The 27,576-nt window shown below is 40.3% G+C and overlaps 1 protein-coding gene across 2 annotated transcripts in view; it reads right to left on the bottom strand.

Moving 5' to 3' along the window:
- The window catches only part of VWA3B (von Willebrand factor A domain containing 3B), a 163,320-nt gene that overhangs the window by 39,745 nt on the left and 95,999 nt on the right, over window positions 1-27,576 (bottom strand). For both annotated transcript variants that reach the window (XM_045204785.2, XM_053925321.1), the window contains exons 15-20: window positions 21,040-21,167; window positions 18,582-18,739; window positions 12,443-12,556; window positions 11,017-11,104; window positions 10,780-10,936; window positions 1,849-1,967 (exon numbers count right to left, since the gene is read on the bottom strand). In XM_045204785.2, the coding sequence (XP_045060720.2) occupies window positions 1,849-1,967; window positions 10,780-10,936; window positions 11,017-11,104; window positions 12,443-12,556; window positions 18,582-18,739; window positions 21,040-21,167 (764 nt within the window). The remainder of the gene's footprint in view (window positions 1-1,848; window positions 1,968-10,779; window positions 10,937-11,016; window positions 11,105-12,442; window positions 12,557-18,581; window positions 18,740-21,039; window positions 21,168-27,576) is intronic.

Below are 27,576 nucleotides of genomic sequence, written 5' to 3'. Positions count from 1 at the left end.
AATTAAAAGGAGGGGAAGTAATTAACATTAATTGATCTTATATATAACTTACATAACCCTCCCACCGCCCTGTGAGATTGATGTTGGAAATAAGGAATCTGAAGCTCACAATGGTCACGTGACTTGCCGAGTGGCTGCCAGAGCTGAGAGTCAACCCGCAATTGTCTGGCCTCCATGGCCCGGCCCACACCCTGCACCAGGCTTTCACAGACCAGGTGATTAGAGAAGTCAAATATTTGAATGAGCCCAGCAAATTAAATTATAATATGAATAATATTATTATATTATGTTCTGAATAACTGAATTTGAAAAACTTTAATGACTAAACTTGAACTAGATTAAATTCAAATTAAATTCCAGGAGTCAAATATATGTATATAATGACACCTGCTAGGAAGAGGAGACAAAGGGGAAAGCAAGGCTGCCCAAACCCTGCCTTTGGGAGCCCACACACCTGCCCAGAGCCGGGAGTGCTGTGAGTGCCTGAGGACCACGCAGGGCGGGTGGTGGAGGGTCACTGGGCAATGGCCTTTGTCTGAGGAGGACCATTGGCGTGGAGACCAGAGGAGATGCAGGAGGCCATCTGGGGGACAAGATGGGGGGCAGCAGAGCTTAGAGGCAAAGAAAGGCCTGCCTGGAGTGGAGGGAGAGACAGAGAGAAAAGGGGTAGAGCCAGGTGAGGGGCTAACAATGGAGCAAAGTTGCAGGTCCACAGGGAGCGAGGAGCCTTGGCATAGTTCATCCTGTCTGCAGGAGAAACAGAGGTCAGACAGACTCAAAAATCCTGAGATCTGGAGGCCTGTGCTGGGTGTGGTGGGGAAGGCAGCTTCTGACTGGCCTGTGTTTCCTTTCAACACGCACTAGACACACTGCACGATGGCAACTGACAGTATACGCTGGCCTGGGGCACAGTGCTAATGTGCCTGAACTTGATTTCATTTTTCCCACCTCTGTGGTGGTAAAGGAAAACCCAACTGCACAGCTTCTAGAGCCAGGAATAGGCTTGCCTGGAGGAGCCAGGCACGCTCCAAGTTTAATGAAGTGCTGTGCACCAAGGATTAATTAAGTGTTGGGGTGGAGGCGGCGGGGCGGGGGGGCGGTGAGACTGGATCAGCTGTCCTTTTGAAAAAAGGCCCCTATCTCAGCACTAACAGGACCATTTCAAAGTATAATTTTCACTGTAGTCAAGTTGATCATCTTTTTGATCTTGAAATAAAAATGGTTCGCAGCCCTGGCTGGTGTGTCTCAATTGGCTGGAGCATTGTCCCACGCACCAAAAGCTTGTGGGTCTGATTCCTGGTCAGGGCAAACACCTCGGCTGTGGGTTCAGCCTCTGGTCAGGTCACCTAAGAGACACAACCAATTGATGTTTCTCTCATGTCGATGTTTCTCTCCTCTCTGCCTCCCTTCCCTTCTAAAATCAATAAGCATGTCCTTGGGTGAGGATTTTTAAAAACTTTACATAATAATACACACTTAGGTTATCTCCATTATCTCACTATTGTGGGATTTTATTACTTACTATACAGAATGTTAGGTGTCAAAATGACCAAATTCACTCTGCTAAAGGGAAAGGTTTAAAGATCTTGTGTTAATGTGAGATTCTACAGGTTCAGAGAAGGGAAGACAGTTTAAAACTATGTTGGACATACTCAGGTGAGGTACTTTAGGCACGCCCGGCACACAGGACATGTTGGTGTTTGCTGCTGCTGCCGCTGCCGCCTTTGACACTCCCTGTGGATGTGTTTTAGACAGCTGCTCCGGATGGAAAAATCGAAGCTAACACAAGAGAAAATAAGTGAAAACAAATCCCACGGCCATGAGGGAGCAGCCCGGAGCAATACTCACTTTTCATAGGACTTAATCGCCTGTTCCACTTTTTGCTTGTAGATATTGAGCTTGACTCCTTGGGGGTTAATTAACGTCATCTTGTTTGTGTCGGTGCACACATGGGCCAGAGGGAACACCTACACATCAATGCCACAGGAAAGCGTCATTTGAGAGGCTAATGGTGCTTTCAAAAGTGGATCTACATGGCTACGCAGTAGGTTTTTCTGATTATAAGATCAGTATCATTGTGGAAAATTAGAAAACCATTAAAAATATAAGAATTAGACATATCGTTGCTAACTTTTTTCTTCCCAAAACTACATATTTAAAAAAGAACCACCACCACAAAAAAGAAAAACAAACTATTTGGGGAAATGTCTGTGGTCAGAACTGAGTGTTACCTTCAGGAACCTCTGTCAAACTGGTGGGAGTGAGCAACAAGAAACAGGATCTCATTGTTGCTACTTGCAAATGACTACTTGGGCTAAACATCTTTTTCATATATTTAATTTACATTTAATTTTCTCTTGAGACTATCTGATGATAGTTAACACCTTTTGACCATTTTCCTTATCAGCCGATGAGAGGTTCCTATACATGTGAAATCAAGAAGGCTTAGTGGTCAATGGAACCACATTCAGTAGAAACAGCAGAGTCCCGGGCTTGTTTCTGCGTTCTGTCTGCAGCTGGCTTACTTCCAGGACTTGGGAGGCCTCTGAGTCCATGCCATCTTAATAGTACCTGAACTATTGTGCATTTATCTGTTTGCCTAATTCCTATCTCTCCCTCGCACAATATAAGCTCCACCCGAGCAGGGACTTTGCTTTATTCACTTACTGTATTCCTATCGCCTAGAACAGTGCTGGCACATAGTGTGCCCTCAAAAATATTTGTTGATACCTACATAAAGACATGTTCACAAGGAGGCATAATCCACATCTTAATATTTAAACAAGAAAGAAAAGTCTAACTAAGCTACAGTATCATTTCAAAGCTGTACCTGATTCCAACCACAAGGAGCATATAGGTGTCTTGGAAATGTGGGTAACTGTTTTTAAAAAGTAAATTTTTACGTTTAGTCAATCAAGATGATATAGTTCGTGCTTTTATGTTCCCCCCTGCCTCCAAAATCATACAGAAATCCCACTGTTGTGGTCATTGTTTTAAAAAAAATACACAGAAAAGAAAGAAGAAAAAAGATGCATGTCTGATAAATGGATTTCTAGAGACAAAAAGTTGAACAGAACTATGAACAAATGAGCAGGGCTGAAGCCGTGGGCTTGCTGGCTCTGTCTGAAGGTGTCAGGGGTCGTGGGAGCTCAGCTCCCGGGAAGCACGTGAGAAGCACTGTGCATCCAGGGTGAGGGCCTGAGAGGCTCTGCCTGAAGCCAGCACTGGCATGAAGGTCTCCCGCCCCTGGAAGAAGGCCCAGTCTAGTGACAGAGGACCCTGAATCTATGATCTGCCCTCTGAGTCTGTAATATTCCAGTATCACCATGGAACAAGAACACTAAAAGGAGGCTCAAGGGGATGAATTTGGGCAAGATAGAAAAAAAACAGATTAAAAAATATCTTGTTAAAATGAGCCAGCATACTAAAATTCCAAAAGACACACACACACGCAAGCCAAAAATGATAGCTGAGCAAATTCACAATCAGAATGTCAGTTCACGAGAAGAAAAACTGATGAGCCATCTAACGATGACTTTATACGAAGTATGGTTAGATTGTTCAAAGATTTAACAGTCATATAAACATCAAAAAAACATACAGAAGCGCCATAAGAAGAAACAAATGGGAAAAACTACAATATTTTAAATAAAAACGTAAAATCTTTCTTGGAAAAGCAGACACCGAAATTGAAAAGTACACCCATTCATCTTGTAATTGAAACATCAAGACTGAAACTAACAAGAAGATAGGAAGATTCAAAAAACCGAAGAGAAAATCATAAAGAGGCTTTATGTCAAAACTTACTACTTGTCAGACACATGAATTTAGCATGTGGCTTCTAACAATCTCCGTCAAAGGCAAGAGCCAGAACAGTGGATTGACTGGACTTTGAAAACTTTGAAATGAAGCTTGCATAAATGAAACATAATATCTTTCCAAAATAGAGCAAGCAGATAGCATATATTTTGGGAGGGCAGGTGGGGGTGGGGAGGGTGGACACCAATCTGAACAAAAGACTCTTACATTTTTATCACCTCTGGGAAAAAAAACATCTTTAGAAGTCTATAAATAGCCCTCCAGGTTTGCCAACTTACATAGCTTAGTTACAAATCAACACCACAAAATGTTTAGCAGCGTTACCACGTTTCACCGGGATTGGCTTGACTCCTCCCTTACATACTTAAAGAGAACCCATCATTTAACGAGCTACTTCCCTCTTTTGTGGATTTGGATCTCATGCCTTGCATGGCCATAATGTACTTCAGTGTGGTAGCAGTTCAAATCTGTTCAAATTTGGCTCGTGTGCATGCAGGTTTAGGGAAAGACAAAGTCATACTCCACACCTTCAGTCTGTGGTCTTGGTTTTTACAACATGGTGGTCACGTGGAGGTCCCATGGGATATTCTCTTTATGATGTCAAATTTAGTGTGACTATGAGGTCATAAAGAGTGTTCTCATAGGGACTTGGGAGGTAAGAATTATGGCCCAGATGATGTCAGGAAGCAAATGGGGAGCTACAGCTCTATTTGAAAGGGAATAAAACCATCTGATCACACCTCCTTTGGAAATGGTTTACTTATTACCTCTTATAATGCAAATTAAGCATAACTAATGAGATACCTTCTAGACAATATTTGATAACAAAAGAAAGCATCAAGGTATTACCTACTTTAATTCTCTTGAGGTTAATCTAGAAAACTTACCAAATTGATATTAATAATCACACCTTGTGTAAGAAGATTTTAACTAGAGGAAGGAAAAAAGGAAGAGAGAGAGGAAGGGAGGGAGGGAGGGAAGGAGTCATTGACCATAAAGGCAGAAGAACTTTCTGGAACTCATGGAGAGCCAATATGGGCTGATTCTGTTAGAATTTTTCCCACTGTTAGACCAGAAATACCCTAAAAGAACCACTACTCAAGTACTTGAAAATAGTTACATCAGTAATGAAAATAGTGTTTATTCTTTCATCTCTGCCAAGTGCTAGGTACTCTACATATTTTCTCATTTGAGCCTTGTATAAAATATATTCACATATGCAATTCTTGTTATATGATTTGCCTCTCCACTAAACTCTGTAATTCTTTATTCCTCAAAAAAACCACTAGCTTCTAGCACATGCACAAAGTAATCATTTGTTGAACACATGAAAAACTAAAATTATATCTAAATTAAAATAATGGGCAAATCCCAAAGGTTTTTAAAGTTCATCTATATTGTAAAACGTAAGTATGGATTCCACCAAATTTTAATCCCTGGTAAGTGAGGCATGAGATGAGTGTAAATTTGCTATTTTTAAAGAGGTATTGCTAAGTATATGAATAACGTGGAAAAGATTTTAAGAAAGATATTAAGCTTACATAATAAAACTGTTCTTAAACAATTAAAAATTAAAAATTAAAATGAAATATTATTCCAGATTCTGTTTGGCAAAGTTTTCTTAATGTTACTATTCTACATGATAGCAAAGATAAAGAGAAATAGGCATTCTTAAAATTCCAGTGAACTGCCTCAAAATGGGAGGAATGGTTAAATAAATTGCAGTACCTCATGTTATTGAATATATTAGCGCAACCATTAAATCATTCAAAAACGGCCATTACAAGGAAGTATGCTCATTCCATATGCTAAATGAATAAAGCAGAATACAGAACTGTGCACACAGCTATTCGCTGCTAAAGTAGTGCAGGCAAAATTCTACCTGATAACATTCTGTGTTTATAAGCAATCCCACAACCCCCCTCTTGAAAAGGAGACGATATTGTGAGACTGGTATTTATATACTTACTGTTCAATCCTGACCGAATTCACCAACTATTTTTGTTTTTTCAGCAAAGGCAGTCCTTTCAGGAAGTACGCAGAGCTCACTGCCAGATTGGCCAGGAAGCATCTGACGGGACACGGCAGTGAGAATGCCCAGGCCGTGTGTGCACTGGGTGGGCAGCTCTGGGCAGAGAGTGCAGCTGTACGGGCTGTCACCCGCTAAAGCCTGAACCTTGCTGCTGAGCCGAAATATCTCCAGGCTCCAAAGAACACAACGAAGGCAGGGCCACCAAATTAACTGGCAAAGCACTGTGTCAATAAGACCATTCATAAACCCATGGAGACGTTATTTATTACAGTGTAGATGACAGTATAGATTACATCTTACATTTTTCAATCTAAACTTTTAAATATAAAAGATTGTTTTTTCCAACTTAAACTTCAGTTAAAATGGTACAGTACGTGTCGGTGAGGAACAACGTTCACAACAGACTTGAGAGAACGGGAGGCGCCAAGCAGCAAATTTGGTCTGACTCAATTTTGGTGACACAAAACCACAAACGGAAGAGGACACGCACTGATGATTCGTCGGGGCGGAGTTGCAAATACTATTCCTCCTCCACGTAACTGCACTCTCTAATTTTTTTACACAAATTATGTATGAATATACATAGCTATTGCAATAACTGTGCTTTTGGATTTTGAATTAGAATAAGTTTTCTATCAGTAGAAAAGTTACATTTAATTCTACTACATTTTAAAGCAGCAAAATGTCAGGTCTTTAGTACCACCCCTAACCTCTCTGCACCTAAGGATTTTCTTCAGCTAGATGATGAGATGAATATCCACCTCACTAGGTTGCTCTAAGTTTTCAATGAAACACTTCGATGATACCAAATGCTTGACTCAGAATGCTTGACTCAGTGGGAGGACCCCTTCGTACTACATTGGAGACCTGCCATGGCCTGTCAGGAGTAAATGGGCAAGGCCATCTGACCGCAAAGCTCTCTGCTGAACCCAGATTCGGACAAAGCAAGGAGCCTTGATGAGATGCTGCTAAGGACTTCATGATGATGATTTAGACTTTCCAATGATGTAGACTAATGTCCCCAAATTATCTTGGTTTTATTTTCACAGCAATTGGCAATAAAGAGCTTCAAAGTCTAGATTCAAAAAAAAACTAAAACCAGCCCTGGCTGGTGTGGCTCAGTGGATTGAGCACAGGCCTGCGAACCAAAGGGTCGCCAGTTCGATTCCCAGTTAGGGCACGTGCCTGGATTGTGGGCCAGGTTCTCAGTAGGGGGCACCTGAGAAGCAACCACACATTGATGTTTCTCTCCGTCTCTACCTCCCTCCCTTTCCCTCTCTCTAAAGATAAATAAATAAATAAATATTTTTAAAAAACCTAAAGCCGGTTGCTAGGGCAACCTCTCTGCTCAATACTTCATTTTCAAGGTGTCAGATTTGATGCTGCTCCAGGAAACATGAAAAATCAAAACAGCATTGAGTTCTAGAAGAAGGAAGAGCCCATACATATGTCATAAATGAAACGAAGAGTGTTGGGGACAAAGCCACATACTGCTTTATCTTTTTTAATTATTATTTTTTAAAATCCTCACTTGAGCATATATTCATTGATTTCAGAGAGAGAGGAAGGAAGAGAGAGAGAGACAGATAGACAGACAGACAGACATCAGATGCCTCCTGTATACACCTGGGCCGGGATTGAACCTGCAACCTAGGTATGTGCCCTGACTGGGGATTAAACATACAACTTTTTTTGTGTGTGTGTGTGGTGTATAAGATGACGCTCCAACCAACTCACCTACCCACCCAGGGTGCCAAACACTGCTTTATAATTCTACCCAGATGGATGTGGCTGTGTACAGAACATGGGAGCAAGAGTCAATTAAAATTCTCAATCAAGTGGGTTTAGATTCATGTTTTCTTCTCAGTTCCATTCTAGTTTTTGTCTACTTTTTCATAAAATATTAGGTCCAAGTCTCAAAGAGCTATACATCCCAGTAACTGGGACATATTTTTGGATGACTGTTTTCCTATTTTTCCCATCTTTAGCCAAGGGTCTCTTAAAGTCAGATAAAGAATTAAGGACTGCAAGATGTAAGTGTGCTTTGAGGGTGAAATTAGAATTTATTTCAGTATATTTCTATCATAATCATTATTCTTGTTCTCACTGTCAATAATAAAGGATGGGCCCTGGCCAGTGTGGCTCAGTTGAGCATCATCCTGCAAAGAGAAAGGTCACTGATTCAATTCCCAGTCAGGGCACATGCCTGGGTTGTGGCCCAGTCCCCAGCTGGGGTGCAACCAATCAATGTTTCTCTCCCTCTTTCTCTCCCCCTTCTCCTCTCTCTAAAAATAAATAAATAAAATCTTTTAAAAACATAATAAAGGATGGTGAGCTCACTGGACAGTGTGTGACCTACCCACAGGTTGAGATGAGGATTTATAATGCCAGAAAGGCATTATAATGCCAAGCACAAGCCCCGTGGTAAAATGCACTTGAAAAATGTTGGTCCTCTTTCTGTGGCTCTGCTTTCTAGAGTCAAAAGACTAGAATGTTCTCCTGAAGACCAGAACCCTCACTAGTTTTATTCCCAATTTTTTTCTTCTTAAATTTGACTGTTGTCCTTTTTCTCTGTCTTGGCTCCATGTGATTTGGTCCTGTCCACATTATAAATAGCCTTGCATCCATCCCCAGTGTTACCATCCGGGCCAGAGCCACCATGGCTTTGACTCCTGACTGCCCCTCATCTTCCCAGCCTCGACCCTTTCGACTCTTCTCCAGAGAGCAGCCAAAGCCCAGACTTGATCTTTTCTCTCCTCTGTTAAAAACCTTTCATTTCCCCTCAGGGTAACATTCAAAGTCTTTATAACTTGATCAAAACCCTTCCTTCCCCAGTTTTAACACCTTCTTCCAGTCACACTAAACTTTCTTTGGAATGACAAACCTTCTCTGACTCTTAGACTTCCCTATAAGCTCCCCCACTGCCTAGGACACTCCTGCTCACTTCCTCACCTTAAAAACCCCTTCTTTTCCCCAGGTCTGAACTTGGACTTAAGGAATGCTCAGGTCTGAACTCTCACAACCTCATCTGAACAACTCTCTGATGTGTGAAACTGTATTAGGGGACCCTCCTCCATCATCACTCTCTACTTTCCACATGTCACATTTAACTAGAACTTCTTATTTCAGTTGCCATTTCCTCAACTGTATGTTGTATATGTTACCAATATTTTTTCTGAGATCTGCTTTAATTTTATTTATATATTTTTATTCAAAATAACATTTTTATTTTTATTTATTCAATCTATAAATCTTTCCTTTATGGTTTCTTCCTTTGATTTTGTTCTTTTGTTTTCCTACCCTATCATGTTTGATTTTTGAGAAATTTACTTTTGATGTATCTTGGCTTGAGAGGCTTAGAAGGAGATGTGATAAGCATAAGAAAATTCTACTTCCAGGGAGAGTTCACTAAATATACTTTATTCCAAGTAAAACTCAAGAATATTAATAAAATTAATCCACAGACTATGAGAAGCTGTCACCAAAATTCTTAGAAGAAATAAATCAGTGCTCAGTTTCTCTCTGTTACTTCTAGAAAAAAATAAGTTCAAGTGATGAGTTGGTATTTGACTAATCAGGTTAGAGTTCACTGGAGGTATAAATAGAATCTGCCAGTCCCAAGATGACAGCCAGTGACAGGACCACTCACCTTACTGAAGGCAGAGCCATCTGGAACCCAGCCTAAGTGAGCACTCATACAACCCCCAGAGCCATCGGTCATGTCACACAGGATGTGTGTTAAAGTCCATGGGCATAATTTCTTAAATGTGACTAATACAAAAAACTCACCAATTCATCCACTTCTTCCAAATACATCACATCTCAGCCATTGCAAGACCAATTAGATAAAGCTCTTTTTAAAAAATAATTTTCCTGCCTTTGATTTTTTTCAACATTTTCTTGTGGAAAATTTCAAATATGTAAAAAGGGAAGGCAGAACAATAGGATGAGCCCCTGCCCCACTCAATAGTCTTATTATCCAAATATAACAATGATCTACTCATGGCCAATCTTCCTTTATCTACTCCTCCCTTCCCCTAGTAATCCTACCATCCAGATCATTTTGGAGCAAATCCCAAACTCTTCCATTCCTCTATAAATATTTCAGATGAGATAAGGTCTTTTAAGGATATTATTTTCATTTAGTTACTGTAAAGCCTGATATGTTACCACTTGAATGATTAATTGCCATTATATTTGAAGCACTGGCATTCAGTCCTTATATTCTCATTTCTTTTGTGATCCCCATCCCTGTGCAATCTGGCTGCTCCACAGGAGTTATTCTTGCTAAGGGCAGGACCTTCTTGTCACACAAGTCAATGGAAACTCTTCAGTACTTGCTTGGCTTCCTCTACATTTAACGTTGCCATGTCCTCTTACTGGAAGCTCTTTTTCTCCCCATTCATTTGGGGACATGAATGCCTGTCACTTGTCACTCTCTTAGGGTTCTTTTGCTCTGGCTAATTCTCCATTTCTTCCCTCCCTTCCTCCCTCCTTCCCTCCTTCTCTCCTTTTTCTTTGGAGATTTTCACAATAGCAAAGATGCCCCTGCACTCAGAAACAGAAGGCAAGCAAAGGAAGGAAATAAGCTCTCGCAAGTTCTCCCTGTCCTTTGCTGTTGGACGATATTCACCTAGGACTCAGGACTCTGACCCAGGGGCTTTTCAAACACTGCTGCAGCTCCACTGCCACCCAGCAGCAGAGGACCGTGAACTGCCATCCCAACAAAGGTCAGTCCCTTTGTAGCTTAATAGCAATAATGCTTAAGAGCTGCTCTCTCTCCTTTTTACTGCCTGTACAAATAAATCTTTTTCAATGGGTGAAATACATTTTTGTTACAAGTGTACAAGACACTGAAGTGGATGACTTTTCATTTAAGTGGGAAATGAAAACTATACCAAGCAGAAACATACAGAAAATCATTTTACCTCATCAAAGACCTTGGACACAACATGCTTGTCCAGAATGGGAATGTAGGTGGGGCTGTGAGGGACAGCTGTCACTGACAAGGCATCCAGGACGGTGAGCTTCCTGGCAACCAAGCCATGGGTCTTGAGCCAGTTTGCTGAAGACATACCTGAAGAACTAGGAACATTGAGTGTGACATTTAAAACTTAGCAAACAAAAACATAACAAAACTGTCCAAGTAAAATTAAAACACTCACTCTTGGTCATAAACTTGGCTTCCTTCTGGAGTCAATCTTTCTAATGATTTGTCATCTGGATACTCATTTGTCAGCAGGATGCTCATTTCTGTGGAAAGGGAAGTGGCAGTTGCATAATATCCTCATATGTTGGGTTTATGTCAAAGTACAAGAGGATCACACATATCTCTGAGTTTAGATGTGACTGAGGGCTAAGAAATGAGCCACGTTTCAGAGAACACTGGTCTATCAGAGAGGGTTCTCAGACAAGAGTCCCCTGCAATCGACACTAAAGACCAATGCATCGATAAATGTGGTGCTGTCATTTTTTTATCTACCTCATCCCATGGCCACTGAGGTGTCTCTCCAGGGGAAACCGAGTTATACTCATTCTCTCACTCTCCAGAGAACACATTTTTAAAATGTTAAATAAGAATACCATTAACCACTGATTGTTCAATGTTGCCCTCATTAGACTCTTCCTGAATTATACAGGGGAGCTTTGCTCGACATTTTAGTTTTTGATCGCTTGCTTTGTGCTTCCTTAGCTGTGTGTAAGAAAACCAAATCTCTATTAGGTTCTATTTAGTTTTAGGTTGAAATTTTCAAATTAGCACTAGGGGGTTTTAATGTATACCCTTATATTAACTTAGAGTTATAAATGCAAAGGAAAATTAGCTCATTAAATGCCTAATTTATCATATCCTAATCATCATGTGACAAGCCCTGTAAGGATTGCATGGAACAGACTGCAGATATATGACGGGTTTTTGAAACTGAGGAAAAGACATCAGCTAAATCAGCACTGAAGGACAAGATTTCATTAAGCTATGACTGAGTATCGATAGGTGTGAATTTGTCACTCAGGTGCCAATACCTAGGGGATTGTGTGTGTGTACATGTGTGTAGGTTGGATTTATCATTTATCAACTATTTGAAATATAGGGAAAAGTACTACAGAATTAAACTTTTAGAAATCACTCTTTTAAGAATAATGATTTTATCAACTAATAAAAATTGAGTGGAAACATCACATTTTCCTCACATTTAGCCCCCAAAAGGCTGATAATGTGGACCAGAGAATGGCTCACTGGATGGTGTCACATGAATGACAGGAAGGAAATAAACCAGCTGTGAGGTGTTAAATGTTCAAATTCAAACCTTGGAGTGGCAGCAAGCATTACCACGAGCACCATGGTTACATGGGCCGTGTGTGTACTATACACCTTGGCACAATGAGTGCAAGTCTCGCCCTAAGAAGACCCAGTTCACAAAAGCAGGTAGACCCGACTTAATAGAGAGTCCTGTGAAGAGAAAGCCATCTGGATCCACTTAAAAATTATTTGTTTCCTCCTAAGTATCTATACTCGGCTCTTTCAGGAGCAGAACCACTGAGCAAAGGGAGGCCAGCCTGGTCTTCCTGACATAGAGACCCTCTCGGGCTTGCCTCTGTCACTTGGAGTGTTCCAGTTGCTGGAATTGGAGAAGTCATCCTTTTTGCTGCAAGCTGAGCTCTTGAGGGTGGACATCTGGCTTCTAAGCAGGCTGGTTTTGGTTGATTCTGTGGGTATTTCAAGGAGAGGGGTTAAGGGAATTTGGGAGGGAAAGAGATACCTCATTAGATGCAACTACTTCCTTGGATCTTAAAACAAATGCAGCTTCCGTTTCCCAAACCTTGATCACAGTTCTTCCACCAACTGAATGCTACAGCAATGGATTCAACCCTTTTGGAGAGAAATCTGCCTCCAGCGTCATTCAGGTTGTTGGTAGAATCCATTTCTTTGCAGTTGTAGGACTGAGGTCCCTGTTTCTGGGTTGGCTGTCAGCCATAGGCCTCAATCAGCTCTGCATGGCACCCACATTTCTACTCCTGTGGCCCCTCCATCTCCAAGACAGCAATGGCACACTGAATTCCTCTCCTGCTTTGTCTCTTTGATTTTCCATTCTGCCACCAGATGGAAAAAGCCCCTGCTTCTAAGGGCTTATATAAGTACATGCCACCGCCCCAATAACCCTGTCTCAAGGTCAACATAACATAATCATGGGAGTGATGACTCGTTATCACCACAGGTTGCAGGGTTTAGAGCGGGACGTCTCTGGCAGGCTGCTTTAGAGACTCTGTCTCCTACAGTTGCTGTCTACACCTTTATTTTATTTTCTACCCTCTGTTGGATCCCTTCGAATAGCAAATGGGCACTTATCAAATATTGACATTTAATCTGTGTGCTTTAGAGAATAATGAGCCTGTACCAAGATATCTTGGTGAGTTTTCATATATGATTATATAAACTACACTAATTGTAAATGTGTTCTGTACTCACAATTTAGAGGCACAAGTACCAAGGCTTTATGTAGTATTCATGAATGCAATATGTCCTTGTTTTCAACAAGAAGGGACTATCTCCCATAAGAGATAAAGTGAATAATAGTTAGTAATCTGTAAATTGTCTATCTTTTGCACAGAAAGATAATACCAGTAGTCTCCATGCATGGAGATAGGAGTGTGCTACATGCTATTCATTGTTTTTCTAGGCAGCAAAGGGCTGAGTCATGTTTTGGTTGCCTCCATAACCAGGAATTAAGAAGGGTAAATCTTGGGAGTGATGTCTGTGAAAAAGAGGTAAATGATCCACATAGGAGAGCTGAATTCCTGCCCCTGACTGCACTGGGCAAAAATTACTAGGCAAAAACAACCACATACACAGGTACACCAAAATGTAAATAAAATTTCACTCCGAAAATCCCCAAACATAAAAACTGCACTGCTCCCAAACTCTGCAGCTATTACACTGGATTCAAGCACGTAACTGCTCCCCAAGCTCTGTATAGTCCATCCCCACATTCTTAATTCTCTATATTAAAATTGAAACAGAAAAAAAAATTCAGCACAGGATTGCCTATCATTAGCAATGATCCCAAATCTAATTGAAATGGTGGAAGTGACAAAAGACATTAAAATGTTTAGGATGAGTAGCAAGTGTGGTGGATAAAAATCAGGAGGAATACCTCAGGAGTGAGGGATCCTAACCCCACACCAGACCACCCAGCCCAGGGTACCAGTGCTAGGAAGATAATAAGTTCCCATAACTTCTGGCTATAAAAATCAGTGGGGGTTGGGGTGGTAGAAGAAACTGTAGGATTCTCAGGCATCTCCTCTTAAAGGGCCCACAATGAACTTAGGAATTATACAGACTCACTCCCTCTGGGCTCTCACTCCAGGGCAGCAGCTGGAAGGGCACCAGTGGCATATGGGGAGAAACTGAAGTATCTGTCATCAGGGTGAGTGCCAGGGACAGTTTCCTTCTGGAAAAAAACCCAGAGGCCAGGCATTGGCCATTATCCCTTTCTGAGCTCTCCCCAACACAAAGCCACAGCGCAGCAACATGTATCTGAGACTCCATCAACCTGGCTCACACGTGTTGCCTGGTCCTGATGATTACCTAAGGCTCTGCCCCATCCAACCAGTGTGCTTTTCTACAATAGGCCACTATATTAATACAGGGAGTTAACACAGCTCTGTCTAATATGTAGAAATAGGCATAGGGAGGCTGCCAAAATGAGGAGACAAAGAAATATGGTCCAAATGAAAGAACAGAACAAAACTCCAGAAAGAGAACTAAACAAAATGGAGATAAGTGATCTATCAGATGCAAAGTTCAAAACACGGGCTATTAGGATGCTCAAGGAACTCATTGGGTACTTCAAGAGCATAAAAAAGACCCAGGCAGAAATGAACATTACACTAAGTGAAATAAAGAATGATTTATAGGGAGTCAACAGTGGAGCAGATGAAACTGAGAATCAAATCAACAATTTGGAATATAAGAAAGAAAAAAAAAGAAATTCAATCAAAACAGCAAGAAGAAAAAAGAGTCCAAAAAAACACGGATAGGCTAAGGAGCCTCTGGGATAAATTCAAATGTATCAACATTCAAATCATAGGTATGCTGGAAAGAGAAGAGAAAGAGCAAGAAATTGAAAACTTATTTGGAAACATAATGAAAGAAAACTTCCCTAATTTGGTGAAGGAAATAGACATACAATTCCAGGAAGCACAGAGAGTCCCAAACATGTTGGGTCCAAAGAGACCCACACCAAGACACATAATAATTAAAATGCCAAAGGTTAAAGATAAAGAGAGAATCTTAAAAGCAGCAGAAGAAAAGCAGAACGTTACCTACAAGGAGTTCCCATAAGACTGTCAGTTGATTTCTCAAAAGAAACTGCGCAGGCTAGAAGGGATTGGCAAGAAGTATTCAAAGTGATGAAAAGCAAAGAAGTACCGTATCCTAGATCACTCTATCCAGAAAAGCTAACATTTAGAATTGAAGGGAAGATAAAGTGCTTCCCAGACAAAGGTAAAGCTAAAGGAGTTTGTCACAAAGCCATTATTATAGGAAATGTTAAAAAGACTTATTTAAAAAAAGAAGATCAAAACTATGAGCATTAAAATGGCAATAATTTCACAACTGTCAACAATTGAATCTAAAAAGCAAACTAAGCAAGCAAGCAAAACAGAAACAGAATCATAGATATGGACATCATTTGGAGGATTATCATCTGGAAGGGGGAAGTGGGGGAATGGGGGAAAAGGTGGGGGGATTAAGAAGTACAAATTGGTAGGTATAGAATAGACAGGAGGATGTTAAGAACAGTATAAGAAATGGAGTAGCCAAAGAACTTATATGTATGATCTATGGACATGAACTAAGGGGGAGATTGCTGGAGGGAATAGGGGTGCCAGGTGGAGGGGTCCAAAGGAGGAAAAATTGGGACAACTGTAATAGTATATTGATAAAATATATTTTTAAAAAACCTTACAACAGAAATACAATGGGAATAAATATAGGTATTTACCTATCAAACTGATATCCAGAAAAGTAACTAGTAGAGAGGCTTTGACTAATAATTCACTAAACTGATTTACTGTTACACATTTTTTTAAAGATACCACACACAGGCACACACTGCTAATAAGCCAAAATGGAGTTGTTTTTAAAAAAATCCAATAACCTGAGGAAAGCAAGAAAAGAGAAACAGAGAAACCAGGCCAATGAAAACAAATAGAAAATAATAAAATAACAATAACAAGTGCTAACATAATAATTTAAATGTTAATAGTCTAATTACACTAATAAAAAGACATTGGCAGAGTGGATAAAAGAACAGAATCAAACTGTATGCAACAGACAAGACATTTATACTTCAAGTACAACAGAGGTAGATTGAACAAAAAAGATGGAAGAAAAGTTAGCCATGCAGATCTTAATAAAAAGCTAAAGCAACTATATTAATATTTAATAATGTACACTTCACAGCAGAAAGAATTTACTTAATAAGGGATCAATCCACCAGGAAGGTATATAGATCCTGAATGAGTACAAACAAATCAATACAGCCTTAAAATATATGAAGCTAAAACTGAGAGAGCTGAAAGGAGAAATAAATCAACAAATGTACTTGAAGACCTCATAGCCTCCTTCTCAACAACTGAGACACAAAATCAGCAAGCACAGAGAAGATCTGAACAACATAGCCAGCCACCAGAATCTAACTGACAAACACTCCCCTCAACAACAGCAGAACACACATTTTTCCCGGTGCCTGTGAAACACTTATCAATATAGACTATATATTAGGCATTAAAACAAACCTCAACTAATTTAAAAGAATTAAAATCCTATATAATATGTTCTCTGACCATAGTGGAATCAAACTAGAAATCAATAAAAGAATGACAATAGGAAAAAATCTCTAAACACTTGGAACTTAAACAATACATTTATCAATAATCCATAGAGGAAGTCTTTGAAGGAAGTAAACATACTTAGAAATAAATGAAAACAAAAGCATAACAAATCAAAATACGTGAGATGCAACTAAAACAGTCCAGGGAGGGAAACTGATAGCACCAACCGCTTACACTGGAAATGAAGAAAGATCTGATATCAGTAATAGAATCCTAACTCAAGAAAATAGAAAACAAAGAGCAGAAGAAACTAAAGGAGGCAGAATGGAAGACACAATAAAGAACAAAAATGAATGACCTCGAACATAGTAAAACATTAGAGAAAATCAATGAGACAAAAAGCTGTTTGTTGTAGAGGCAATAAATCTGATAATACCTCTAGCAATATTGAAAAAGATAAAAAAGAGAGGGATGGAGAGAAAGAGAGAGAAGACAGACATAAACACTAGTATCAGGAATAAAACCGGGGACATTACTATAGCTCTTGCAGCTATTAAAAAGGTAATGGAATACAATAAATAACTTTGCACTCATAATTGGACAACTTAGAAAAAAGAATCACTTCCTCTAAAACCACTAGCTTCCAAAACTCAACTAAAATGAAATAGACAATATTAATAGCTCTAAAACCACTTTTAAAAATTGAATTCTTAATGAAAAAAAAAACCTGGAAAAGAAATCTCAAGGCCTAAATGGCTCCATGATAATTTTATCATATATTAAAAAAAGAACTATTCCAATTTCTTCCAGGAATAGAAGAGCATGGACCACTGACCTATGTAGAAAATGGAAAAGCATGTGCACAGACTGAAGAGGATCTAAAGATTGCAAACAAGCACGTGAAAAGGTGTTCAACATCATTAGCCATCGGGGGAATGCAAGTGAAAACCACCGTGAGACACCACACACCTATGGGTCAGTGCCAACACCACTGCTGGTGAGAACGTGGAGAAACTGGATCACTCCTACATTGCTGGTGATGATGTAAAATGGCACATCCACTCTGAGAAATAGTTACCATATGACCCAGCAATTGCACTCCTGGGAACTTACCTCGAAGAAATGAAACTTATGTTCATATAAACCTTGTACACAAGTGTTTATAACTGCTTTATTTGTAATATCCCCAAGTGGGAAACAACACGCATACCTTTCAACAGATGAATGGTTAAACCAACTCCGATATTTCCATATCATGGAACACTACACAGCAATGAAAAGAATGAAATATTGATACATGCGAAAACTATGATGAATCTCCAGGAAAATAGACTGAATGAAAAAGCCAATTCCTAAAGGTTATGTACTACATGACTCCATTTATGTAACATTTTTGAAATGACAACTTTTTAGAAATGGAGAATTTAGCAGTTTCCCAGACTTAGGAAAGGTAGGTGTGGTGGCACAAGCACTTAGGCGTCCTTGCGGGGATGGAACTGTTCCGTATCTTGACAGTGGTGGTGAAAACACGAAGCAACTCACCTGATAAAAGCATGCAGAACTGCACACACATGCACACAAATGAACACGAGTAAAACTGGGCAAGCTGAATGAAATCATGGATTGTGTACATGTCAATATCCTGGTTGCAATATTGTCCTATTACATTCTGAAGATGTCACCATTGGGGGAACTGGGTGAAAGGTTGGCATACGGGATTTCTGTGTATTATTTCTTCCAACTGCATGTGAACGTACAATAATCTAAATTAAAATTTTAATGGAAAAAACACAGGTTTAAGCTTCTTTTATAACATTGCATGGGTTTAGACTTATTCTACTTTCTTGCATTGAAGGAAAACCAGTAATGAGATTCAAACCATTTTGTTCACTGATACCTGCATGGAGAACTTTCTTTTTCTGAATCTTTTGATTGGAAAGGTCCCCTGGTACTTTCGACATTTTTAGGGAGGACACCTGTGTTGCTTCAACATCAGAGTGAGGATCTGCACATTTTTCTGGGATTGAAACCAAGGAACAGATTTCGTTTTGATGCCTGTTTTGAGTTAGATTAAAAAAAAAAAAAGTAGACAAAAAAGAAAGAACAAAAAGAAAAAGAAAGGGGAAAACATAAAATTCCAATTAAGAAGGCAGGGTTGGATCAATAGTCATATTGAAAGCTGCGAACTTAAAGAAGTGAGCCACCCCCCTCATTTAGGTAATGTAGAAGAATAGCCCCTGACCCCTGCCCCACGCAGGAGACTGGACAGGGATGCAGATCTGGAGTCATTAGATATGGCTCCCATCACAGCTCTAGTCTTTCCTGGCTGTGTGAGTCAGTGAAGTTGCTCAATACTCTCTAAACTTCATCATTTTCTTCATCTATCAACTGGGAAACTTCAGCTGTGCTTTGACCACATGGGGCTGATGCGAGGATTAATATGAGAAGAGCTGGTTATAAACCAGAACATGTCACAGAAACCCATTTCTCCAACCAAAGGGTTGGACGACCCTTTATAAAGCCAGAAGAGGGAAACCCCTGCCTTGGACCCTCTGTGCCAATACCAGATCACAGCAAAACATTCTGGTGAAGCTCTGGAGCCAGGAGGGACCTCAGAAATTCCCCATTATTTTCCCAGACATAACTTCTCTGAAGCTCTAAACCCAGTGGACACAGGAAGTTTCCAGAACAATCTCCTGCTCCAACAATGAATAGTTATGACCTCCCCCTTCCCTCCCACCCTCAGCATCCCCATGCCTACTTCCACAGAGCACCCACCCAATGTCCACCATCCTCTGTGCATCCCCCACCACATCACGCATGAGGTGACAGAAGAGACCAGGCTTACATTTACTCGGGCTTCCCAGTTCTCCTGACTCCTGATTTGTACTCAATAAATATTTGAAAAAAGAAGGCAAGTAGAGGATATTTGGGGGATATTTTTTCAGCTGGTAGAAAACTTGAACAAGGCAATTTGTTTTCAACTGGAGCTAAATTGCTGAATAACTTTTCCTAATATTGTTATGTTACAAGGAGGTATAGAAGCATGATATCTGTAGAATGAGGCACGGTGTTTACTCTTTCCTTTATATTAATTCAGAGATCTTATTATGTGCCAGGCATGCCCTCATTTAATCCTCCCAACAATTCTATGACTACCATTATTCCCTTGTCATAGATGAGGAAACTGAGGCTCAGCGAGGTTAAGTAACATGCAGTGGTAGGAAGCCTGGATTAAAACACTTGTCCACTTGACTCTGGAACCTACCCCTTCCAGTCCCTAAAAAAAGAAATGTAAAAAAACTAGAATGCATCCACTACTTAATCAGTTGCAAGTACAGTCACATGACTGAGCCAACTTCCTGAGATTTCAGTGTAATTAAACTAGGGGACAAGGAGAGTTGAGGTACTGGCTGAAAGCACAGAGAAGGTGACCTACACTGAAGTGCTGCTGATTTACTTGATTCTTAATTTATTTGTTCAAATTTTCTCAATTTAGAAGATGTACCTGAGCTTTCCCAAACAAATACTTTAAAAAATGCAGTAAAAATCTCATTTTAAAAATTCCCCGGAATAGCATTTATCTTGCTGTACTGATTCTATGCTCATACCCTGCTCCCAGCCCATGCTAATGCTTATTTTGCTAATAGGGTGATAGTGAATTTTGATAGAGGATTTTGCTATTACACTTTTAAATTAAAAAAAATCCTCCTGATAAAGTATTAATATGAAGCTGTGATACTTCAGTATCTGTACAATACTAAATCATTTTAGTAAGATTTGACATTTTCTCAATGTTGGGGTGGTTTTGACTTTTTGTTTAAAAACCACTAATTAGAAAAGTATCAGAATATAGAGCAGGAAAAGAATCAAGAAATCATATATCCCAAATCCTACCACCATTTCAAAGGCGAGGAAACTGAGACCCACAGCAATGGATAGGACTGGAGAGAAGGTATGAATCTGCCAGCATCCAGAGTGAAATCCAGACCTTGGGCCTCCTGGTGCCTCAGTCAGGTCTCCTTCACCGCACATACACCTACTCTGCTCTGTGGCTCCTGGGGCTGGGGGCATGTCTACACTGGGTTCAGATAAAACCAGCACTGCTTTTAGGCACCATGCAAGTAATTCAGAACTTACTTATCAAAGTGGATATGTGGCCTCCTTAAGCCAGTTGTTATTAAATTATTAGATCACAAATTTTCTTCGCTTAAAAACCCTAAAGTAATCATACTGTGTGATTCTTTTTTCAAAGAAATATCGCAAAGCATTGCAGAAGGAAAAAATGTCAAGGAGAGGGAGCAGAGCATCGGAGAGGACCACAGTGAAGGGATCGGGCAGTCTGGCATGCTCACTTGTCTCCTTCCTTTTCGCCGTTGTACCACCAGTCCATGATCAAGGACTCAGAATAAAGGTTTTGCATCTTCTCCAGGTCACTGCGTCCTTGTTCCATTTCCTTAATTAAAAGAGTGAGATCTTCATTCTGACAAAATGAGATGTGAATACACTATGAGATTGTATATGAGTTCACACTGCAAGCATCTATTTTTTTAAAAGATTTTATTTATTTATTTCAGAGAGAGAAGAAAGGAGAAGAAAAAGAGGAGAGAGAAACATTTATGTGAGAGAGAAACATCCATCAGTGGCCTCTTGCATGCGCCCCATCCAGGGAACAGGCCCGCAGCCCAGAAATGTGCCCTGACCGAGAAAGATCTGGCCACCTTTTGCTTTGTGGGATGACGCCCAACCAACTGAGCTACACCCGTCAGGGCCACACTGCAACATTTCTAACACAAAACCAAGTGTATCAGGAAAAGAAGAATCCAAACAATTTCATGCAGTTCTTACATTATTCCATTTTTAAACAGCTTTAGTGAGGTACAATTTACATACAATCAGTGGAATGCATGGAAAGTGTACCATCTGAATAGTTTTGACACTCACACCTGTGAAATCATCATTGCAGTCAAGACAATAAACATATCCATCATCCCCAAGAGTTTCCTCGTGCTGCATCATAAATCTGTTCTCCGCCACCGCAAAACCCCTCTCCCTCCATCCCGAGCAACTACTCCTCTGCTTTCGGTCACTATACATTAGTTTATTTTTCTAGAATTTTATATCAATGGGATCATAAAGTATATATTCTTTTTTGCTAGCTTCTTTCACTCATATAATTATTTTGAGATTCACTCATGGAGCATGAATCAATAAAAAATTCATTCATTTTTATTGCTCAGCAGTGTTATGTTGTATATTGAATGCCAACATTTAATCACCTGTATTTGGACATTTGAATTGTTTCAGGGTTTGGGCTATGATATGAACATTTGTGTACAAGGCTTTGTATAGACACTTGCTTTCATTTTGGGGGGAAATTATCTAGGAATGGAATGGTTGGATCGTATGACTGGTGATGTGAAACTTTTAAAGAAACTACTAAACTCTTTTCCAGAATGACTGTACTAGTATATGTTTCCACCAGTGATGTATGAGTGTTCCAGCTCCTCCACATTCTTGCAAATACTCGGTATGGTCAATCATTTTAATTTTACCCATTCTCACAGCTGGGCAATGGTATCTCATCGTGGTTTTCATTTGTATTTTCCCTAATGATTAATAATGTTAAGCGTTTTTCATGTTCTTATTTGCCATGCATATATCTTCTTTGGTTAAATATCTGTTCAAATATTTTGTCCATTTTTTGAGTTTCCTTATCATTGAGTGTTTAGAGATATTTATGTATTTTGGATGAAAGTCCTTCATTAGATATACAATTTGAAGATAATTTCTTACTGTTTACAATTTGTCTTTTTTAAAATTGCTGTTCAATTACAGTTGTCCCAATCCCTCTCCCCCCACAGCCCCATTGCTCTCCCTGCCCTGTCCATACCCCCACCCCCTGTTCCCACGGTCAATTCCCACCCTGTTGCCCTTGTCCTTAGGTCCTTTATACATGTTCCTTTATTTAACCCTTCCCCTAATTTCCCCTGTTATCCCTCTCCCTCCTCCACTCTGGTCACTGTCAATTTGTTCATTTCCACATCTCTGGTTCTATTTTGCTCTTTTGTTTGTTTTGTTGATTAGGTTCCACTCATAGATGAGATCATATGGCATTTGTCTTTCAATACTCTCCAGTTCCATCCCTGCTGTTGCGAAGGGTAGGAGTTCCTTCTTTCTTTTTTTTTTAAAGGTTTTATTTATTTATTTTTATAGAGAGGGGGACGGAGGGAGAAATAGAGGGAGAGAAACATCAATGTGTGGTTGACTCTTACACGGCCCCTACTGGGGACCTGGCCTGCAACCCAGGCATGTGCCCTAGACTGGGAATCGAACCAGCAACCCTTTGGTTCTCAGGCCAGCACTCAATCCACTGAGCTACACCAGCCAGGGCAGATTTATCTGTTTTGACTCCCTGTCTTCGTGGTGTGATCTTCTGAGGTAGGAGACCTGTGGGAGACTCAGTGGTGCAGTCTCCTTAATCACCTGGGCTTGATGCTCTTGCACTGCCCTTTATGTCTTTTATGTGGGCTTTCTGGTTGCAAAAGAGTTTTGGTTGTTGGTGGGTTGTTCTTTGATGGGATCTTCCCTCTGGATGACTGACTGAAAGTCACTCCGCCCTTCACATCATGTATACTATTGTACAGTTGGTACCAGAACAAGAATCAAACAGCCCAGGAAACAGACCTACTCCCACAATGATAACCCCCATCCACAATTACATTATCAACAGCCAATGCACCAATATTAATAAAGGTGTTAAGAGATGAAGACTACTATGAGAGGAAAGTGAATATGAGATAACTAATGGAACAAAAAGATTTTTTGAGGGTAGAGGGAGGGACAATAATAAGAGTAGGGAATAGAGACAAGGGAAAGCGGGAAAGAAAATAAAATTTACTTTGTAACTAAAAATGGGAGAAGGGAAGGTGGAATGGAGTAAGAGAGGAAAAGCATGTAGTATTAGGTTAAAACCAAAATTTAAAGAAAAAATATATATTTGTATATATCTAGTAAGATCAAAAATAGACATTTTTTTGAACACAACAACATATATATACACATACATATATATGATTAATAATGTTAAGCATTTTATACATACATATGTGTTATACATATATATGTATGTGTGTATATATATACATATATGTATAAAATAATATGGACCTAATTGCAGTAAAAGCTGCACCACAGAAATAACAATCAATGAGCTAAGAAGTGTGTAAGTGGAATGGGAATAACGGGGCAAAAGGAAAGAAAGAAGAGCTTAAAAGATGTCTAGAGGAAAGAAGTTATTTTGAGAGGATAAAGGGAGAAGGAATGCTAACAGTATTTTCTCTGCCTCTGAGTTTTGGTTGGCAATGATGCTGCTCCTGCCCACATGCACTGGTCTGCGAGCCCGGGTCCCTGCCAAGCCTTGGGTACCTCTCAACTACCCCTTTAAAAGGGGTTCTCTATAGCCCCATACTGTAGTGAGGGTCCCTGGGGGTCCTGTTCTCCATGTGCTCCCTCTCCCCCCAAATCACACAGTCTCTCACATTCAGTTCTGGCCACCTCCTTACAGGGCTTCTGACAATTTTAGATAAAGTTTCTCGCTGAATCTTTCCCTGATGGAGTTGGGAAGATCCCTGCAGCTCTACTATAACACAGGTGATGATGGCATGCTGTCCCTGCTCCCTCCAGAGGTCTTCTGCCTCTGGCCTTCCTGTTCCTGTTGTGTAGTTTCTGAAGCCCACACCTCCCAGGCCTTTTCTTGCCACCCCAGTAGCTCACAGGTCCTGAGCCGATCTACAGACCCCCCCAACTCTGCCCGGGCTGGGCAGCAGTGGTGGTCTGCTGAGCAAGCCTGGGCCCACAGGCGCCCTGCAGGCGGGTGGTTCCTGTGTACTACTGCGCACTCCCCACAGTCTCGTCTGCATATGCTCTTACTCACAGATGCTTCCACTCATTCTCCCCTCTGTGTTCTGACTTCAGATCCAGTCTGTGTCTGAGAGCAGATGAACAGAGCTGCCTGCTATTCTGTCGCCATCTTAGATCTCTCCCAATTTGCCTTTTCATGGTCTTAGCATTGTCTTTTAAATAAAAGTTTTTAATTTTGATAATGTCTAATTTATCAATTTGTTCTTATATGAATCATGCTTTTCAAATCCTGTTAAAATATTTTTTGTCTAATATAATATGACAAAGGCTTTTTTATATGTTTTTCTCTAGAAGGAGAGAAACATAGGCTTTACATTTAGGTCCATAAACACTTTGCAGTTAATTTTTGAGTAAGGTGTGAGGTATAGATCAAAGTTCATTTTTTGCGTATGGATATCCAACTTTTCCTACACCATTTCTTTCTTTCTTTTAAATTATATTTTATTGTTTATGCTATTACAGTTATTCCAATTTTCCCCCCTTTGACTCCTCTACCCAGGACATCCCCCACTGCCTCAGGCAATGCCCACACCATGGGTCATGCATATATATTCTTTGGCTACTCTGTTCCCTATGCTATACTTTACATTCCCACGACTATTCTGTAACTACCAATTTGTACTTCTTAATCTCCTCACCTTATTCACCCATGCCCTGACCCCCCTCCAATGTGGCAGCCATCATAATGTTCTCTGTATCTATGATTCTGTTTCTGTTCTGCTTGCTCATTTATTGTGGGTATTTTTAGATTCAATTGTTGATGGATATGTATTTATTGTCATTTTGTTATTTATATTTTTGATCTTCTCCTTAAAGACCCTTTAAAATTTCATATAATACTGGTTTGGTGATGATGAACTCCTTTAGCCTTTTCTTGTCTGGGAAGCTCTTTATCTGTCCAATGCTAAGTGATAGCTTTTCTGGGTAGAGTAATCTTGGTTGTAGGTCCTTGCTTTTCATCACTTTGAAAATTTCTTGCCAATCCCTTGTGGCCTGCAAAGTTTCTTTTGAGAAGTCAGCTGACAGTCTTATGGGAGCTCTCTTGTAGGTAACTAACTGCTTTACTGTTGCTGCTTTTAAGCTTCTCTCTTTATCTTTAACCTTTGGCATTTTGATTATGATGTGTCTTGGTGTGGGCCTCTTTGGATTCATCTTGTTTGGGACTCTGTTCCTGGACTTGTATGTCTATTTCCTTCATCAAATTAGGAAAGTTTACTGTAATTATTTTTTCAAATAGGTTTTCAATTTTCTTCTCTCTCTCTTCTCCTTCTGGTACCCCTGTAATGCAAATGTTGGTACACTTAAAGTTGTTCCAGAGGCTCCTTACACTATCCTCATTTTTTTGGAATTTTTTTTTTCTGTTTTGATTGGGTGGTTTTTGCTTCCTATATTCCAAATTGCTGCTTTAATTCTTGTCTTCATCCATTCTAATGTTGATTCCCTGTAAACTGTTCTTTATTTTAATTAGTGTATCCTTTGTTTCTGACTGGATCTTTTTTATGCTGTCAAAGTTCTCATTAAGTTCATTGAGCATCCTTATAACCACTGTTTTGAACTCTGCATCTATTAGGTTGCCTGTCTCCATTTTGTTTAATTCCTTTTTTGGAGGTTTGTTCTGTTCTTTCGTTTGGGCCATGTTTCTTTGTCTCCTCATTTTGGCAGCCTCCTTGTGTTTGTTTCTATGTATTAGGTAGAACTGCTACATCTCCCAGTATTGGTAGAGTGGCCTAATATATATAGGTGTCCTGTAGGGTCAATGGTTCCATCTCCTCTATTACCCAGGCTGGGTACTCAAGGTGTGCCCTTCATCTGGGCTATGTACACCCTTCTGTTTAGTTGAGCCTTGATGGCTGTTGACATATCCAAGATCAGCCGCTGCCTGTGTTCTGTCTGGTGTCACACAGCATAAGCTACAAAGTGATCTGCAGATGGCTGCTACTTGTGCTGGGCTTGGAGATGCCCAGGCAAGGCCAAGCCATGAACCAAGGCCCATTGCTGCTAGTACTAGGCCTGGGGCAACTTAGTGAGAGGTATGGGGCTCACTGAAATCAGATGCTGCTTGTTTGATAGAATTTAGGAAAATCTGAAGCATGGGCCAAGACAAGCCATTCTATAGAAAAGCCACTGGAAACCGCTTGGACCTGAAAGTTAGGTGGGGCAGGGCATGAGGGAATCACCAGGTTGGGGCAATCAGTGTGAGCCAGGTTGACAGAGTCTCAGATATGATATCTGCCTGCTGGCTCTGTGGCTCTGCGTGGGGAGGTCTCAGAAAAGGAACAATGGCCTCTGCCAGCACTTCGTCAGGGAAAAAGCTTCCTTCCAGCTCTTGCCCTGATGCCAGATGCTTCAGTTCTTCCCCGTATGTCTCTGGTGCCTTTCAATCTGCTGCCTTTGCCCTGGAGCTCAGAGGGAGTGAGTCTGAGTATGTCTGTGCAAGCCCTTTAAGAGGATCTGCCAGGGAGTCCAGCAGTTTCTGTCTTCCACAGCCTCAATCCCCACTGGTTTTTACAGCCAGAATTTATGGCGACTTATCTTCCTAGCACTGGAAGCCTGGGATGGAAGGCCCACTGTGGGGCTGGGACCCCTCACTCCTAAGATATCTCCCTGATTTTTATCTGCCACTCATGGGTGTGGGACCAGCTCATTTTGTGACTATGCCCCTTCTACCAGTCTGTGTGTGGTTTATTCTTTAATTCCATAGTTGCAGGATTTCCATTCAGCTCAATTTCTGATGGTTCTGAATGATGGTTGTTCTATAGTTAAGTTTTAGGTTTGATGTGGTTGTGCGAGGGGTCAAGCCATGTTTACCTATGCTGCCATCTTGACTGGAAGTTCCTACACCATTTCTTGAGGAAAAAAAATATAAATATTCTTTCTTCACTAAATTATCTTTGCATCTTTTTTGAAAATCAGTTGTTCATATGAGTGTTTGTCTATATATGGTTTCTCTATTGTGTTCCATTGATCTG

The sequence above is a fragment of the Desmodus rotundus genome, chromosome 5 (genome assembly GCF_022682495.2).
Source record: "Desmodus rotundus isolate HL8 chromosome 5, HLdesRot8A.1, whole genome shotgun sequence".
Classification (NCBI taxonomy): Eukaryota; Metazoa; Chordata; class Mammalia; order Chiroptera; family Phyllostomidae; genus Desmodus; species Desmodus rotundus.
Note: the sequence above shows the minus strand (reverse complement) of the source record. Positions and strands in the feature narration are given on the sequence as shown.